This window comes from Hemitrygon akajei, chromosome 12 (assembly GCF_048418815.1).
Source record: "Hemitrygon akajei chromosome 12, sHemAka1.3, whole genome shotgun sequence".
Classification (NCBI taxonomy): Eukaryota; Metazoa; Chordata; class Chondrichthyes; order Myliobatiformes; family Dasyatidae; genus Hemitrygon; species Hemitrygon akajei.
In genome coordinates, this window is record NC_133135.1 from 28,133,054 (window position 1) to 28,151,318 (window position 18,265).

The 18,265-nt window shown below is 43.0% G+C and overlaps 1 protein-coding gene across 6 annotated transcripts in view; it reads left to right on the plus strand.

The window, feature by feature from the left end:
* The window catches only part of szt2 (SZT2 subunit of KICSTOR complex), a 242,331-nt gene that overhangs the window by 139,872 nt on the left and 84,194 nt on the right, over window positions 1–18,265 (plus strand). For 4 of the 6 annotated variants that reach the window (XM_073062784.1, XM_073062788.1, XM_073062786.1 and 1 more), the window contains 4 exons: window positions 368–486; window positions 3,385–3,549; window positions 4,327–4,408; window positions 11,485–11,535. In XM_073062784.1, coding sequence (XP_072918885.1) covers window positions 368–486; window positions 3,385–3,549; window positions 4,327–4,408; window positions 11,485–11,535 — 417 coding nt within the window. The remainder of the gene's footprint in view (window positions 1–367; window positions 487–3,384; window positions 3,550–4,326; window positions 4,409–11,484; window positions 11,536–18,265) is intronic. The other 2 variants (XM_073062787.1, XM_073062789.1) reach the window with 1 other exon arrangement.

Consider the following 18,265-nt stretch of genomic DNA (forward strand, 5'->3'; position numbering starts at 1 on the left):
TTTACATAGAGTTGTGAGAGAACAGAACTTGTGACCCTAGGGAGTAGTTGTTGAGAAGAGTACAGATGCATTTAAAGATGAGCCAAATAAACGTGGAGAAGAGAAGGGTTGTGCTAATACAGTTATATCAGGAAATGTTTCAGGAGGCTCAAACAGGATAAATGTTGACTTTAACTGGGCACATTCTGCAGTTTTATTGTATTTCTACCAGCTAGCACCATACATGTTGGAACCATCAACTTGTATCTCCAGTCCATTGCAAAATCTTCATAATGTGTGCAAATATGTAGTTTATTAGTTTTATCATCTTTTGCTTCACAGTGTGTGATGTACAGGGATGGTTTGAATAACTTTTTTATGTTTATAGGGCCTGAAATCACAGATGAATTGGTGAAGGTCCTGCGAAGACGGTTGGATGAGGCAACACTTGATATCATAACCGTCATGCTGGTCAGGAACTGCAAACTAACTCCTGCTGATGTAGAGGTATAGCAAACTTTGAAATGCACGGACTATAATAAGGTGCAGGCTCATGCAGTAAAGCTATCAATATTTAAAGTTGAAAGTAAGAAGCAGAAGCTGATTGTTAATTGCCTGAATTTGTTTTTGTTTGAGTTAACTGGTGGCAGATGTCAATTTTTTAAATTGCTTACATGGGTAACTTCATTCGCCACTGTGAACTGATTCGCTGACCTACATACTCACTATCAAGGACTCTTTACAACTCAATTTCTCAGTATTTATTTGCAGTTTGTCTTCTTTTGCACATTGGTTGTTTGTCAGTCTTTGTTTATGTATAGTTTCTCATAGATTCTATTGTATGCCTTATTTTCCTGTCAATGCCTGCAAGAAAATGAATCTCAAGGTAGCATATGATAACATATGTGTACTTTGATACAGTTTGGTTTTTTGATTAGCTACAGTGGCTGCTCTAAATAGACCAGGGTTTCTTAACCAGGGTTCCGCGAGAGATTGAGATTTTTTTTTAAAAACAAACATAATTTTTTGAACTTTGTGTGACACGCAGTGATGGGCAGTGACCGAGCAGCCCTGTTAGCTGTGTCTTAGCCCAGTATGGCAGTGCACAGCAAGACCGTGTTTATTCCATTGAGTCCATTCTCAGTGTTTGATGTAAGATAGGGGATGCTGTTGATAATTGGTAAGCGCTGTGTTGCACAGAGGGGAGGACAGTAGGCTGATGAGGAGTGTGAAGTGTGTTTTCTGAGCATTGAATGGACGTCAGCCTTTCCCTCCCAAATTACCTCCCCCAGCTTCCCCTTAGGTGCTGCTGATTGACTTATGGGAGCGAACAAACTCGAGCAGTGCAGTAGAAAATTGGAGGTAAATTTTCATTCTAATGAAGGAATTTTTATGCGCCGCGACTAGCTGCTGGCCTGCCACTTTGCTGTTGTAAATTTTGCAAAAGGTGAATTGTTTAGGTTAGAAGTGAATTGCATTGTGAAGCTTTTGTATATTTTGCAGATTTCTCATTTAGTTATTTATTATGCCGTTCTTTTTTATATTTTATTAATCTCTGTATTTTACAGACATGTCTGATGATCTACTGTCTGACAGTGCAATCTTTTGAGTTATTTCCCTGCACTAGTGCAACAACAGACACAAAAATGTTTGTCCTTACAATGAAAACCACTTATCAATGGGTTTTGCATTGATTGGTGATCTGAGTTGTCCTATTTCATTGTACCTAGTCTGTGGCAAATAACTTACTAATGCAGCGATGGCTCCAGCAAAATTGAAAAGACTATTAATCACAAATCACAGCCACATGACTCGTAAAAGTGCTGATTATTTTTAACAGCTATTGGAATATCAAAACAGAGTAAAGCTTTTGTTAATAAAGTCATAGTCAGTAAAAGGAAAAAGCTATTTAGTAGCATACAATCACAAGCAAAAAAAATTCTGCAGATGCTGGAAATCTAAGCAACACACACAAAATGCTGTTGGGAACTCAGCAGGCCAGGCAGCATTTGTGGAAATGAGTACAGTCGGCGTTTCAGGCCGAGACCCTTCGGCAGGACTATGCAGTTAGTAGCATAGTTTAGTACCCAGAAAAGAAAAACTCACACAGTTGGTGACAACCTAATAATACCAGCATGTAAAATTATAGTGGGTAAAATGCTAGGACAAGGTGAGGTATAAAAAATTGAAAACGTTCTACTCTGAAACAGTACAATAAGTCAACATATTGATGGCATGTCACACAATGCTGAAGAGGTTTTGTGTGACTGAAAACAACCGCTTCTCTATCCAGGTTGTTGAGTCAACAGATTTCGCCAATAAATATCATGTTGTAGTATTTGTAAATGATAGTGAAATAGAAGAAAACTTTTTCTATTGCAAAGAGCTCTCTGAAACAGGCAAAGCCCAAGATATATTTAATGTTTTGACTTCATATCTGGAAACAAAAGGTATGTCTTGGAGGAACTGTGTTGCTTTGGCTTATTGTTTTTATTAACTTTACTATTCAACATTGTCAATAAATTTTCATGGTGCAAATAGCATTAATTAAAATCCGTTTCGAACCTTTAGAAAAATTAAAACCTACTTTGGCTTAAGCCAGTTATTTAACAGAAATTTATTATATTTGCCTTCTGAGTTTTTAAAATTTATGAAGGGGAAGAGATTAATTTCAAGAAAGGTAAGCTAAGCTTAACTACCTGTTTTTTTTCAAGAAAGATTGGCGAAAAATTAATTCTGTACTCAAAAGAGCATTGACAATTATTTTTGGGTATATTACCTACATCTTCTTACTGATCACACTAATGTAATTTGAACTGTTGATATAATTTTTACATAGGGGTTCCCTGAGACCTGAAAATTATTTCAAGGGGTCCTCCAGAGCAAAAAGGTTGAGAAAAGCTGAAGTAGATCAATACCAGTTGATGAGACCTAATTGGAAGCAGTTTAGTGAGTCTTGTGAACAACTATATCAGGTCAGCTCAGAGAATAACATCAGCTAAAATGACTTAAAGACTGCACACAACACCACATTGTGATTTTTTTAAAAATATCCCATCACAATGCAATGTTGATTCTAATTTGGTTGTAAGGCTGCAAGAGAAGCCCACAAGATGGCAGTAGAGGATTGTTACAATCACAGATAAGGATTGTTTTTTTTTAAGATGTAAACTATCATTTTAAAGCTTAATTCTGCAGTATTTAAAAAAAACTCATCTCCATTTTTATCTGTAAAATGTTCTGTTAAGTGGCCATTGTCAGCATGGTTCTTTACAAGGCATTCAGATTAGATCTTGGTCTTCAGCCTAAGAGTTTGTGATGAATCTCTCCAAACAGAGACCTGTATGTAAGCCAGCCTGACTTTTTAGCTCTTTATTAACTGATTATTTTCTTTTTCCCATCCAGTTTATACAGCCTCCTGGCACAGCTCCAACAGAAGTGGTGCAGTTCACAATCCCTCATAGGTGTCTGCCTTGGTTTTATGCTGTTGCACATTACCTGCGTCAGAACCTACTAATTTTCCTCCATACACCAAAGTACACAGACAGCAATGTGGAACATCATTTCCAGGTAATTTTCTAGGTGCGAGGGCAATGGTTGGTGGAAAATTGCAAACTTATGTTTTCAGCTGTAGCTATCTTTGTATGCACACAACAAGCAGCATTTCAGTTCTGTTTCTGGTGCCGAATATCTCTATCTGATTTCTAATAGATCCACTTGGATTAATGTATTCTTCATGCCATGTTTTACATTTTTACTCCTATTAAATTGTAACTTAAGTGCAGTTCCCATAATAGACAGATTTGTGCGACGGCCTGATGCACAATCATGGCTAAAATTTTAATTATAATATATTTCTTATAAAGATCCCACATCATAAACGGAAGCAAGTGGGAGATTTAAAAGCCTATTGCTATTCATTTTAAATTACAAAAACTTTTGAATTGCCCACACAGAAACAAAACTTGTGTATTGTGTGACATGTCTCTGAAATTTCATGGAGGAAATATTATAATTATGTCATTATTTTATCTGCTTAGTTGTCATCTTATCAAACATCATGTGGCCAAGTTTGCTAATGTTGCATAATAGGAAAGCCTGCAGTGAATTGAGCTCCCTAGATTTAATAACTTGCTGCATCATTGTATTCTGATGCACGCACAAGCATTGACACTTTAAATCATATCACGCACCATGTTCAGTTCTTATACTTTATGCACTGAGTATTTGCTGGTGTCATTCTCTTTATCACCTGTGGATTATGAGAGAGATTGGATGAGGTGAATATTTTATGATGGATGGATCTGAGATTGGATTTGGTGGCATAAAATTGTTTTATTTTTGTAGCATTACACTCATGGAAAGAATGTATCCGATGCTGACATCTACCTCTACAATAAGCCAGGTGGTCAAGGAACTGGTGGGAAAGGTAATATTTTCCTTTAACACTTTATGAAATGTGTATCAATATTTAAAGGGACATTCTTGAAAACTGAAACTATATCCACTTTCAAATTTCATCATAATTAATATCAGTTTACAAATGGGTTATTCTGTCATTAATATAATGTGGATCTACTGTTTCTCTAAATCTTAACGTAATCTTATTTTTTTCCTTCCATTTTGCATCTAGCTTTATTTTTGTAATTAAAACATGTTTTAAGGTGATTATTTCTCTATTGGCATAATATCTGATTGGGTGGTGGTTGAAATGTATTTGCATAGGACTATATAAGCAGGATCCTATATACTTCAGCTGCTAAAATTATAACAAGAAATGGTAATTAATTGTACAATGCCATTGAGAAGACCTCTTGGGTAACACGTCAAGATCTTTCTGCAAAGATTTAGATGTTTGAGGGAAGATTTTTCATGTTTCCTACCAGTTAACAAGTTATTAGCTCTCTTCATTTGGACATAGCTGCTTTACAAGCTATGGCAGCTTCTAATAATTCTCAGGGCTGCCTCTTCATAGGTCAGAAAATTTTCTATTTGAGTAGAAGGTAAGAAGCAAAGGTGGCAACATTGTTAGAGAAGAGAAAGTAACTGGGCAGATATTAATGCTGAGATTTTAATACTGCGTTTTGAGAATTGCAGCTATGACTGAGGAAAACAATAAGGATGTTATTGAAGTGGAAAAACATTTCAATAGTTGATTAGCTGTGTCCTACAGTTTAAGTGCTTGATACACTATTTACAAAGATAGTGGTGATATTAAGGATAAGAATGTGACCTTGTACAAGACTTTGAAAAGAGATGGGGTTGGCATCAGAGGTGCATACTGATGTTTAGTAAGGCAGTGTACTCAAAAGGTTTTCTCAAGTAGAATGATACTTGATCATCTGTAAATAGAGATTGCAGTCTATTTGTCTTCCATTATAAAATAATCTGATTTAATTTTAATAGAATCAGTATTTGAGGATACTAACGTTCTAACAAGTTGACCTTATGTATGCAAAATGAACTGTAGTGGGCAAATCTTTCACCCTGAGAAGCTTGGTTATCAAAGCCAACATAAAAGAATGTGATTTGGGGTACTAGGGGTCATGTGACAAAATAGGCCGAAGTCAGCATAGTTTCCTTTAGGAAAAATCTTGACTGACAAATCTATTGGAATTCTTTGAAGAAATATCAAGCAGGATAGGCAAAGGTAAACGGTGGATGTTGTGTACTTGGATTTTAGGAAGGCCTTTGATAGGCTGCCACACATGATGCTGCTAAACAAGATAAGAGCCCAGAGTATTACAGGAAAGATACTAGCATGGCTAGAGCAAATTGACTGTTTGGCAGGAGGCAAAGAGTGGGAATAAAGGGACTCTTTTTTGGATTGACTGGCAGTGACTAATGGTGTACCACAGGAGTCTGTTTTAGGACTGTTTCTTTTTACATTGTATATCAATGATTTGGATGATGGAATTAATGACTTTGTGGACAATAGTGAAGATAAGTGGAGGGGCAGGTAGTGTTGAGGAAGCAGAGAAGCTGCAGAATGGCTTAACAGATTGGGAGAATATGCAAAGGTGGCTGATAGAATAGTGTTGGGAAGTGTATGGTCATCCAATTTGGTAGAAGGAATAAAAGCATAGACTATTTTCCAAATGGGGAGAAAGTTCATAAAGTCTGAGGGATTTGGGAGTCCTCATGCAGGGTTACCTGTAGGTTAGTTTCCAGTTTGAAATGGTGGTGAGGAAGGCGAATGCAATGTTAGCATTCATTTCAAGAGGACTAAAATATAAAAGCAAGGATGTAATGCTGAGGCTGTATAAGGCACTGGTGAGGCCTCACGTGGAGTATTGCAAAAAATTCTAGGCCCCTTAGTGATGTGCTGACTTTGGAGAGGGTTTCAGAGTAGGTTCACGAGAATGATTCTAGGAAAGAAGGCATCATTAGCAATAATTGAAGGTTGGGGGCCTATACTCACTAGAATTTAGAAGAATGAGGGAAGGTCTTATTGAAACCTATCGAATGTTGAAAGGCCATGGACGTTTCCTTTCCTGGGAGAGTCTAGGACCAGAGGGCATTGTCTTAGGATAGAGGGATATTCATTTAGAACAGAGATGAGGAGGAGTTTCTTTAGCCAGAGGGTGGTGAATCTATGGAAGTCATTGTACAGATGGTTGTGGAAGCCAGGTCACTAGGTGCATTTAAGGCAGAGATTAATAGGTTTTTGATTAGCCAAGGTATGTAAAATTATGAGGAAAAGGCAGAAAAATGAGGTTGAGAAGGAAATAGATCGGCCATGATAAAATAGGCAGATTTGATGGGCTGTATGGCCTAATTCTGCTCTTGCGTATTATGGTCTTAATTTTTTTTTAACCTAAGTAGGAGTTAAGATTTTAATAAAAATTTTGGAATTTTTGTTTGAAGAAGGAATTTATTTTTATTGTCGAAGGCCAAAGATGTCAGTGCCGGCAGGAGCAACAATTTTCAAATGTTGTCACTCAGTACCTGCAACAGGCATTTGTGGTGCAGAATAGGGTATCCAGCTCCACAGTCCCTGGAACAGCTTTGTATTGCTGTATCAGTATGAATTTCATTCAGTCTATCTGTTTATGGTCAGAATACCAATTGGTTTGAAATCTCTCAAAACAATAATGTTGCCTGAACACATTTTATTTAGGACTTTTACAGTCAATACTGACAGGAGTCTTAACTCTTTATGAGATTTGACCTCAATTTTGAAAAATTGGGGCTTTAATAGGGAGGGTTGAAAACTGTCCATGGAGAGTGGTTACGAAGGCATATAGCGTGCTTGCCTTTATCATTTGAGGCATTGAGCTCAAAAGTCAGCAGATTAAATTGCAGTTTTATAAAACTCTGATTAGGCCGCATCTGGAATATCGCAAACAGTTCTGGTCACCCATCTTAGGAAGGATGTTGAGGCTTTGCAGAGGGTGCAGAAGAGGTTTACCAGAATGCTGCCTGGTTTAGAGGGCATGTGCTATCACAAGTAGTTAGACAAATTTGGGTTGTTTTCTCTGGAGCAGCAGTGGCTGAGGGGAGATCTGATAGAGGTTTAAAGATTATGAGAGGCGTAGATGGAGTAGGCAGACAGTACCCTCTCCTAGGGTTGAAGTGTCCAATACGAGAAGGCATGCATTTGTTGAGATTTCAAAGGAGATGTGAGGATCTAGTTTTTTACAGAGTGGTGGGTACGTGGAATACACTTCCTGGGGTGGTGATAGAGACCGATACATTCCGGACTTCCAACAGATAGACACGTGAATCTGAGGGAAGTGGAAAGGTATGGACATTGTGTAGGCAGAAGGGGCTAGTTTAGTTGGCCATTGGATTACTAAGTTATTTAGTTCGGCACAACATTGTGGGTGGACGGGCCTGTTTTTGTGATTTATTGTTCTACATTCTCTGATACTATTGTGACTGGGAAATACTGTATACCTTGAAAACAGAGAAAAATAAGTTATCCTATTAAGGTACAAGTAGGGGCTGTTATTACCCTGATGGGAGAAGACATGGAAAGTCTTGGGTGTAATAAAAATGACAGGTGAGAACAAGGCACTGTAGAGCTATACAGCATGAAAACAGCCCTTCAGCCCAACTGGTCCATGCCAACCAAGATTCCCATCTGTGATCATCCTACCTGCCCCAGATCCCTTAAGCTTTTCTGTTCTGTATACCTGTCCAAGTGCCTTTTAAGTTTTGTTCATGTATCTGCCTCAACCTGTCATGCCAACTGATTTTCTTCTGGGTGAAAAAGTTTCCCTTTGGATTCCTTTTAAATCTCTCTTCTCACCACAAACCTATGCACTCTAGTTCCTGATTCCTCAATCCTGAGGGGAAAAGACTGTGCACATTGACCATACCCATACCCCTCCTGCTGAGACTGATTGAGGGAACGACTCTTGCATGTGAGGATTTAAGGGGAACTAAGTTTTTGGAGGGTGCAAGGCAAATGGAATCCTGACTGATATGAGGAAGGAAAATGAAACAGATGCAACTTCATAATAACATGAGTCAGAAATGTTGGGGGAGGGGTGGGGTGGTGCTATTTCACAGGACCTGAAGAAGCTACAGAGAGTTATAAATTTAGTTAGCTCCATCTTGGGTACTAGCCTACAAAGTACCCAGGACATCTTCGAGGAGTGGTGTCTCAGAAAGGCAGCATCCATTAATAAGGACTTCTGGCACCCGGTGCATGCCCTTTTCTCACTGTTACAATCAGGTGGAAGGTACAGAAGTCTGAAGGTACACACTCAGCGAGTCAGGAACAGTATTGCATTGAACTGCTGCTGCTAAGTTAACAAATTTCACAACACAAGCCAGTGATAATAAACCTGATTCTGAATATGAAAACTCACAAGTGTGGGGTAAAATAAGGGAAATGTATGAAAGCTGGAGCTGGGTTTGGAACATGATTGTGAGAAATGCTTGCATGATTGAATAATGGCAGATAAAGAGTTTTACAGCATTCAAATTAGTTGAAAAATAGCTGACCACAAGAACATTTAAGATGTCCTTAGTGAATTTTGAAACTGAATTAGATATTTGATTGGATGAATTTTGCATGCCCATGTTTGTTGAAATTAAAGGAAGTGAACTAGAGCTTAATTTTAATAACATTACATTATGATATAAATTGTGTGATGGTAACCACACACTGCTCACCCATGGTAGTAATAAGCTGACAGCATTATGGATTTTCTAATTGGTGAAAAAGAATCTTGTTCCTGCATCATAATGGTGCTGTTTGCTTTTTGGAAATTACTAATAGAAGCTGTATTTTCTTTTGCCAGCCACCACTACAAGTGATTATGTGAAAACACATTTTGCTTTCACTTGCTTTGTCTACCACTGTAGATGACTATTGAGATACTTGTCACAGTAGTTCAGCACCCTTTTATTTGAAGGAAATGGTAATTCTTTGCAGAATTCACTGCATGTTTTGTGCTAGCCTTGACCACCTACAGATAGCACTTGGCATTTATAAGTTAATTTGATTTTGTACTTTTAAGAGGGAATTCAGTTTCCGTTTCTTTCAAAATGAGTAGGCCACTCAACCCTACTGTTTATCCTGTGATGTAGTTAGATTGTGGCTGATGTTTTTATGCCCCATTTATACACCAACCTCACCATTCCTTGTTCCATACTCCTTAAAACTGATATCCACAAAAATACACTATCTGTCAAACTTATTCTTGAAACAATTGACCCCTTCTATTGGGAAAGCGAGTCTGAGATTTTCACTGGCTCTTGTGTGAAAACATCGTTCCTAATTTCATTCCTAAGTGTCTACTTGTAGGGTACGTTATGTTTTGTTCTGGATTTCTATACCAGAGAAAATTAGTTCTTTCTACCTACCTTATGAATGAGTGTTATCATTTTAATCCCTCAGTTTTGGAAACCTCAGGGGACAATAGCCAAAATTTTCCAATTACTCTTTAAAAGCTTAACTTTAAGGCCATCTTTCATCTGGTGATTTTGCCCTGTCATTCTTCAAGGGCAAATTTAACTTTGCTGAGTTTCACTGCCAAAATCAAATGCAGTACTCCAGATGGTGTTTGATAGAAACTATACAACTGAAACATCATGTCCTTGTTTTGTATTCCAACCCTACTTAGATAAGTTGAATATTCCATTCAACTGTTAGGTTAGTAATTTTTGTATATATTGGCAAGCCTTTTTTATTAGTTTCTTTTGTTTGTAATGGGCTTATTGTCACCGCTGCAGCTCGTAGCTTTAAGATCAGATATATGCAGTTAGTCTTCATCAGACTTGTGTGTATATGTAATTGGAGCTCACCTAGTCTTTTTCATTCACTTTAGCTGCATCCCTTTCTAAAGTTCTTACCTCCAGACACACAAGTTATTGTGCCTCCTAGCTGGGCATCATAGAATCACAGAAAGGTTGCCTTGACTGATTCTAAACCAGTGAGTGACTTTGTGTCAAGCTTCCACAGTGCACAAGTGACATCTAGAAATTGCATTCTCAAAGGACTCAATACTTGGATTGCGAGTTTTCTGTGCTGTGTTTGACGCATGCTGTCAGAGTATAAAGATTGAGGCCAGAAGTTCAGCAGCTTGTGAGATCAGACTTGCACTACACCGCTTTCTTTATTGTTGAACATATTCTCTCGAGGCTCTTGCAGGAACAACATTTCAAGAATTAAAGCTTTCTTTTTCTTTTGGTTCAAGCAGCATCATAATGAATGAAGAGGAAAATAACTAGTCTCAGCCCTATTTTTATTGTATTTTACCTTGCTTTCCAACAAATAATAGCAGTTTCCCATCTTCCCTGTAGCGTCTTCTGCTAGAACAAGCCGAACTGCCAGATTTGGTGAAGTCCTGCTAATAGAGCTCTCTAACCTCTTGTAAAGCAGTAGTGATTGAAATGCCAGATGTTGCTATTCCCTTTCAAATAAACCGAACAGTGCTGTCAGCAGCATAGGGTTCCAATTGTGCATATCATCAGTAGTTAAATGTGTGCGGGTTTGTAGTTCTTTCTGTTCCTTCACTCTTGACGTGGCCCAAATGTTAAATTTCTGTGCACCACAGCAGGAGGCCATTTGGCCTATCGGGTTTATGCTGCTTTCATGGTAATTCCATCTCTTTTCCCAGTACCCTACCCTGCCTCTGACTCTCTTACTATCCACCTGTACCAGAGATGATTTACTGTATCCAGTTAACCTACCAATCGATGGAACCAGGGAGAAGACCATGACACCCACTTGGTCACAGAAAGAATGTACAAACTCCATGCAGGAAGTCAGGATTGAACCCAGGTTACTGGGGCTTTGAGGCATCAGTACTACCTGAAGGACCACTGTCTCTGCCTTTTTCTAGAAAGTAATGTCTTTTTACATGGACTCAGCACATTCTAAAGCCGAACCATGGTATCTCATTCAGGAAGCCCTTATCATGTTCCTTTTCTTCCCAGTTAATTTAGTCTTTTTAGATTTTGTTGTTTGTGTTGAGCTTTTAGTAATAATTGATGTTGAAGGTGTTCTAGGTGACAAAGCCATCTTTGAATGTTCTTTCATTGATGTAGGTACCATGGTGGAACTTGTGCAGCATCTATTTCCACCCTCCCAGTTCCAAGGTATTGCTTCTTTTGTAAATGCAGCCATGTGCTTTTAAAACCCTTCTTCCCAGCTTTTTTTTTGTTGTTGGTTGTCTTTTCTGAATCTCCCAATCCCATTTCACTGCCATTTTGGGTTTGACTGCCACGACTTATTATTTTGGAGCAAAATAGCATTTGATTTCATGCCAATTAGTACTTCAGTGTGTGAACTTCTGAGGGGAGGGTGTTATTGATACTGCATGTTCTGCTACTGCTCTCTGCTGCATGTTTGACATTAGAATTTTAGACACTGCTTGACAATGTATATTGTGATGACTGTGGTTCATAATGACTTTACCAAATTAAGTTTAATAATTATCACCTCTTTATAGATTATTGATGCTTTATAAAGCCGTATTTCAATTTTTAAAATGATGGCTTGTGCGATGAGTAACATTACCATCTAGCAGGTCATTAAATGAATGGAATTGCATGAATTCAGGGTTTCTGAATTTGAATGTGCTGGCTCAGAAGCAGAAAGTTCTGATTCAATAACCCAATCCAAGGTGTTGAACACATAGAAACGCGTTTACAGTACTAACTGAAGGCTGTCCTGTCAGAGATGGTGTTTTTGGGATGAAATGTTAAATCAAAGACTCTAGCCTGCTCAGGAGTTGTTTGCTTGGGACAATTCTGACAAAGAGCAGGTGTGCTCCAGACAATATTTACTTGATTAATGTTTATGAAAGCAAGTTATCTGTTCTTTATAATATTGTTGGTTCTAGGAGCTTGCTGTACATTAATTGGCTGGCTATGTGACTACTAGTTTTCAACAATGAATACACATTTAATTGCTTGCAACATTTTATGGGCAAAAAAATCTTTTAAAAGAATTGAAACCATAGTCTGTTTTGCATAAAAGTTGAATTGCAATTTGGTTTAGTGCTTAGAAGTGAGGAAATTCTTCTGTGCCTGCAGTTATTATGCCCACTGTGTAGTTCAGGCTGGTTAATGGTTAATAAAATGGTGCATTTTGGATTGGCACAGAAACCAACTTCTACTTTTCCTATGAAGAGAACATAAAATGTACAGTGATGAGTCATTAACAAAATTGTCAAATCTTTCACACCAGAAATGGTGCCTGATGTGTGGAGTATTTATAGCATTTCCGCTTTTATTTCATATTTTCAGCATCTGTAGAATTTTCCTTTATGTAAAATTGAAGTTTGTTTAGAAATGTGTTTGATCTTCATATTTGGTTGTTGCTGTTTCTGCAACTTTGGTGTCTTCTGAGTCTAATTGGCAAAAGGCCGGAGGATATGTGTATGAGTATTCTTCAAGGGATGAACAGTCTCCCAGGCATTTATGAATAAGGGGTTCAACAATTTACTGTGACCTGAAGACTCTTGGCAATCTTCAAGGTTATGGATAGCAGGGAATTCATCTTTATTGTTACAGTTGTAATGGCTGCACATACATAGACTTAATCTAGTAGTTATTTATTACTTAATGTTTTAGAACCAGAAAATTATTGTGAATATTATATGTAATATAACAGAGGTAGTGGATTATTACAGACTAATTTACTTTATAACTAATGAATATTATTGGTTTCACAAGAAACCGCATGTTTCAGTTGCTGACGTGGGATCTCTTAAATGAGTGGCTGCATATCACCCCTAACAGTGCTGCTGCATAGCAGTTGTAGCAACCAAAATTTTATTCTGAGCAAATTTAGGAGATTAGGGTGGAAAATAATGTTTATATGGGATTTTGGAGGAGGCTAGAGTGAGTCATTTGAGAAATGAATTCTGGAACAGAGAGCGGAAGCAGCTAATTCCTAGCCCTGCAAACATAGAGTGAGTAAAATAGGATGAACACAAGGATGAGAATGTTAAAATTCAGGTTGTACAAGTCTGTGAATTAATGCAGTTTAGGGTGATGAATGGATAAACCAAGATATTATTAGGGATAGTTAGCAGTTTTGCATGAGCTCAGGTTTATGGAAGATTGGAAGGTGGGATGCCAATTAAGTAATAATTGTTCTGTAAGTTCTAGTGGATTTACAGTATTTTAGCAACAGCTGAGTTGAACAAGGTTTGGTATTGTAGGATCTTACAGAAAGGGAGACCTAAAGGTGCATTGTAGCGGTGTGCTACACGCAGTGCTAAAATAACGACACGGAGCCAGTAAACTGCAATTAAAGATTATTTTATTCGAACTTCACAGCCTTGCTTTAAAGCCTCCCTCATCCCGGCCTCCCCGGGCGCGGATGCTCTAAGGGGCACGTACTCACAAACCCCCGCAGGCTTTTTTCCCTTTGTTGCAGACCTGGCCTTTGTGCCTGCATGCTGGCTATTTGTGAGCCGGTTCGAGTGCGCTGGGAAGTGGGTTGCCACATAACCCCCCCCCCCCCCCCCCCAATGTCCACAGTCTGGGCCGGACTCTGTTAGGGAGGTCGGCCTCTGCGTCGCGGTGCCAGAAACTCGACCGGTTGCGCCAGGTCCACATGGGCCGGTTTGAGTCGGTCCACCGTGAAAACCTCCTCTCCACCCCCAACGTCCAGCACGAACGTGGACCCGTTGTTCCTGAGCACCGTGAACGGCCCCTCATAGGGCCATTGCAGCGGTGGCCAATGCCCGCCCCGTCGTACAAACACAAATTTACAGTTCTGCAGGTCTTTGGGTATGCAGGTCGGGTTCTGCCCATGCTGCGAAGTGGGTATGGGGGCCAGGTCACCGAGCCTCTCGCATAGTCTGCCCAGGACTGCTGCGGGTTCTTCCTCTTGCCCCCTTGGGGCTGGTATGAACTCCCCGGGGACGACCAGGGGTGCGCCATACACCAACTCGACCGACGAGGCGTGCAGATCGTCTTTGGGCGCCGTGCGGATGCCGAGTAGGACCCAGGGAAGCTCGTCCGCCCAGTTAGCTCCTCGCAGGCGGGCCATGAGAGCTGACTTTAGGTGACGGTGGAAACGCTCCACTAGTCCGTTCGACTGTGGGTGGTAGGCAGTGGTGTAGTGTAGCTGTGTCCCCAAAAGGCTGGCCATAGCTGACCACAGGCTGGAGGTGAACTGAGCGCCTCTGTCGGAGGTAATGTGGGCCGGTACACCAAAGCGGGACACCCAGGTGGCGATCAGTGCCCGGGCGCAAGATTCGGAGGTGGTGTCCGTGAGCGGGATCGCCTCTGGCCATCTTGTGAACTGGTCCACGATAGTCAGGAGGTGCCACGCTCCTCGCGACACTGGCAGGGGGCTCACGATATCCACATGAATGTGGTCAAAACGCCGGTGGGTGGGGTGGAACTGCTGCGGCAGAGCTTTGCTGTGCTGCTGCACCTTGGCCGTCTGGCGGTGCATGCACGTTCTGGCCCATTCACTGACCTGCTTGCGGAGTCCGTGCCAAACGAACCGGTTGGCTACCATCCGGACAGTTGTCCTGATGGAGGGGTGCGCTAAGTTATGAATGGAGTCGAAATCGCGTCGCCGCCAGTTTGCCGGGACGATGGGACGGGGCTGGCCGGTGGTGACGTCACAGAGTAGGGTCCTCTCACCTGGGCCTACGGGGAGGTCCTGGAGCTGCAAACCGGAGACTGCGGTTCTGTAACTCGGGATCTCCTCGTCTGCCTGCTGCGCCTCTGCCAGCGCCTCAAAGTCTACCCCTTGGGAAAGGGCATGAATGTTAGGGCGAGAGAGCGCGTCCGCCACGACATTGTCCTTACCCGAGACGTGCCGGACATCCGTCGTGTATTCAGAGATGTAGCACAGATGACGCTGCTGGCGGGACGACCAGGGATCGGACACCTTTGTGAACGTAAAGGTAAGCGGCTTGTGGTCCGTGAACGCGGTGAAGGGCCTACCTTCTAAGAAGTACCTGAAATGCCGGATTGCCAGGTATAGCGCCAACAGTTCCCGGTCGAAAGCACTGTATTTGAGCTCGGGTGGCCGCAGGTGTTTGCTGAAAAACGCCAGGGGTTGCCAGCACCCCTCGATTAGTTGTTCCAGCACCCCACCGACTGCCATGTTAGATGCATCCACTGTGAGGGCGGTAGGGACATCCATTCTGGGGTGCACTAGCATCGCGGCATTTGCCAAGGCTTCCTTCGTTTGAATGAAAGCGGCGGCGGACTCCTCGTCCCAGGCAATGTCCTTGCCCGGACCCGACAGCAGGGCGAACAGGGGGCGCATGATTCGGGCAGCTGAAGGGAGGAAGCGATGGTAGAAATTGACCATACCTATGAACTCCTGAAGGCCTTTGATCGTGGTGGGTCAGGGGAAATGGCGGACCGCATCTACCTTAACGGGCAGAGGGGTTGCCCCGTCTGTAGTGATCCTGTGGCCCGGGAAGTCAATGGTGTCGAGCTCGAACTGGCATTTGGCCGGGTTGATTGTTAGACCGTATTCACTCAGTCGGGCGTAGAGTTGATGGAGTTGGGACAGATGCTCCTGACGACTGCTGCTGGCTATGAGTATGCCGTCCAAATAGATGAATGCGAAGTCCAGGTCGCGTCCCACCACGTCCATTAACCGCTGGAACATCTGTGTGGCATTCTTCAGGCCGAACGGCATGCGGAGGAACTCGAAAAGGCCGAACGGGGTGATGAGAGCCGTTTTGGGGACGTCGTCCGGATGCATCGGGATTTGATGGTATCCTCGGACGAGGTCTACCTTGGAGAAGATCCGTGCGCCGTGCAGGTTTGCTGCAAAGTCCTGAATGTGCGGCACAGGGTAGCGGTCCGGTGTGGTAGCCTCGTTCAGCCTGCGGTAGTCGCCACACGGTCTCCAGCCCCCTGTCGCTTTGGGCACCATGTGCAGGGGGGAGGCCCATGGGCTGTCGGACTGCCGGATGATCCCCAATTCCTCCATCCTCTTGAACTCCTCCTTCGCCAGTCGGAGCTTGTCCGGGGGAAGCCGCCGAGCACGGGCGTGGAGGGGTGGTCCCTGGGTCGGGATGTGGTGCTGTACACCGTGTCAGGGCATGGCTGCCGTGAACTGCGGTGCCAGAACCGATGGGAAATCCGCCAGGACTCTGGTGAAGTCGTTGTCGGACAGCATGATGGAGTCTAGGTGTGGGGTTGGCAACTGGGCTTCTCCCAGGGAGAACGTCTGAAAGGTCTCGGCGTGGACCAGTCTCTGCCTCGGCAGGTCGACCAGCAGGCTGTGAGCCCGCAAAAAATCCGCGCCCAGAAGCAGTTGGGCTGCGGTGGCCAGTGTGAAGTCCCACGTGAACCGGCTGGAGCCGAACTGTAGCTGCACCGTTGGGTGCCGTAGGTCCTTACCGTGCTGCCGTTCACGGCCCTCAGGGGGAAACCCGGTGCCCTGTTGCGGGTGTCGTAACTCGTCGGAGGTAAGACGCTGATCTCGGCACTGGTGTCGACCCAAAAACGGCGTCCCGACCGCTTGTCCCACACATACAGGAGGCTATCCCGATGGCCAGCCGCCGTAGCCATCAGCGGCGGCTGGCCCTGGCGTTTCCCGGGAACTGGCAGGGCGGGCGACAACGGCGGGCTTCTGCGCCCCACCGCTGGTGGTAGAAACACCAGTGTTCGTTGGGCTCCCCACCCCTGCCTCTGGGGTTAGCGGGCTCTGCGGCCAGGCCTGGACTGGTTTGCTGCTGGGAGTGTGGCCTGTTGATCTGTGCGATGGACGCCCCACTCACCTTCTTGGCGTTCCACAGCAAGTCCACCCGGGTTGCCACCTTCCGGGGGTCGCTGAAATCCGCGTCGGACAGCAGCAGGCGTATGTCCTCGGGCAGCTGCTCCAGGAATGCCTGCTCAAACATGAGGCAGGGTGTGTGTCCGCCGGCCAAAGACAACATCTCATTCATTAAAGCCGACGGAGGTCTGTCTCCCAAGCCATCCAGGTGCAGTAAGCGGGCAACCCGCTCGCGCCGTGAGAGTCCGAAAGTCCTTAGGAGCAGGGCTTTGAATTCCGTGTACATGCCGTCCGCCGGGGGAGACTGTACGAACTCCGCAACCTGGGCCGCTGCGTCCTGGTCGAGGGAGCTCACCACGTAGTAGTAACGTGTGTCCTCTGAGGTTATCTGCCGAACGTGGAATTGGACTTCTGCTTGCTGGAACCATAAGTGAGGTCGCAGCGTCCAGAAGCTTGGCAGTTTCAACGAAACCGCATGAACAGATGCGGCGTCGGTCATCTCCGGTCCAAAAATCGTTTGGACCGTCGGGGTCACCAATTGTAGCGGTGTGCTACACGCAGCGCTAAAATAACGACACGGAGTCGGTAAACTGCAATTAAAGATGATTTTATTCGAACTTCACAGCCTTGCTTTAAAGCCTCCCTCATCCCGGCCTCCCCGGGCGCGGATGCTCTAAGGGACACGTACTCACAAACCCCCGCAGGCTTTTTTCCCTTTGTTGCAGACCTGGCCTTTGTGCCTGCACGCTGGCTATTTGTGAGCCGGTTCGAGTGCGCTAGGAAGTGGGTCGCCACAGCATTGTAAATAAATTATGTAATTGTTTAAATTAACACTCTAGTTTTCATGGCACAAATGAGATTTATGAGACATCTCAGTTCTGGCTTGTGTGCTAATGTAGTTAGGAATTTAATAGTGTAAGATACCACATTCAGAAAATGTGAATTTGACTAGTAAAGCCAGCATCTCAAGCTTCCCAAGAGAAGATGGTAGTGGTGCCGCCTTGACCTGCTGTATTACATTTACTGAGTTTCCACCACTTTCCCAGGCAATGTACTCCAAGTGCTCACGATTTTACATTTAAACAAAAATATTTCCCTCTGATTCTCGTGGAACCT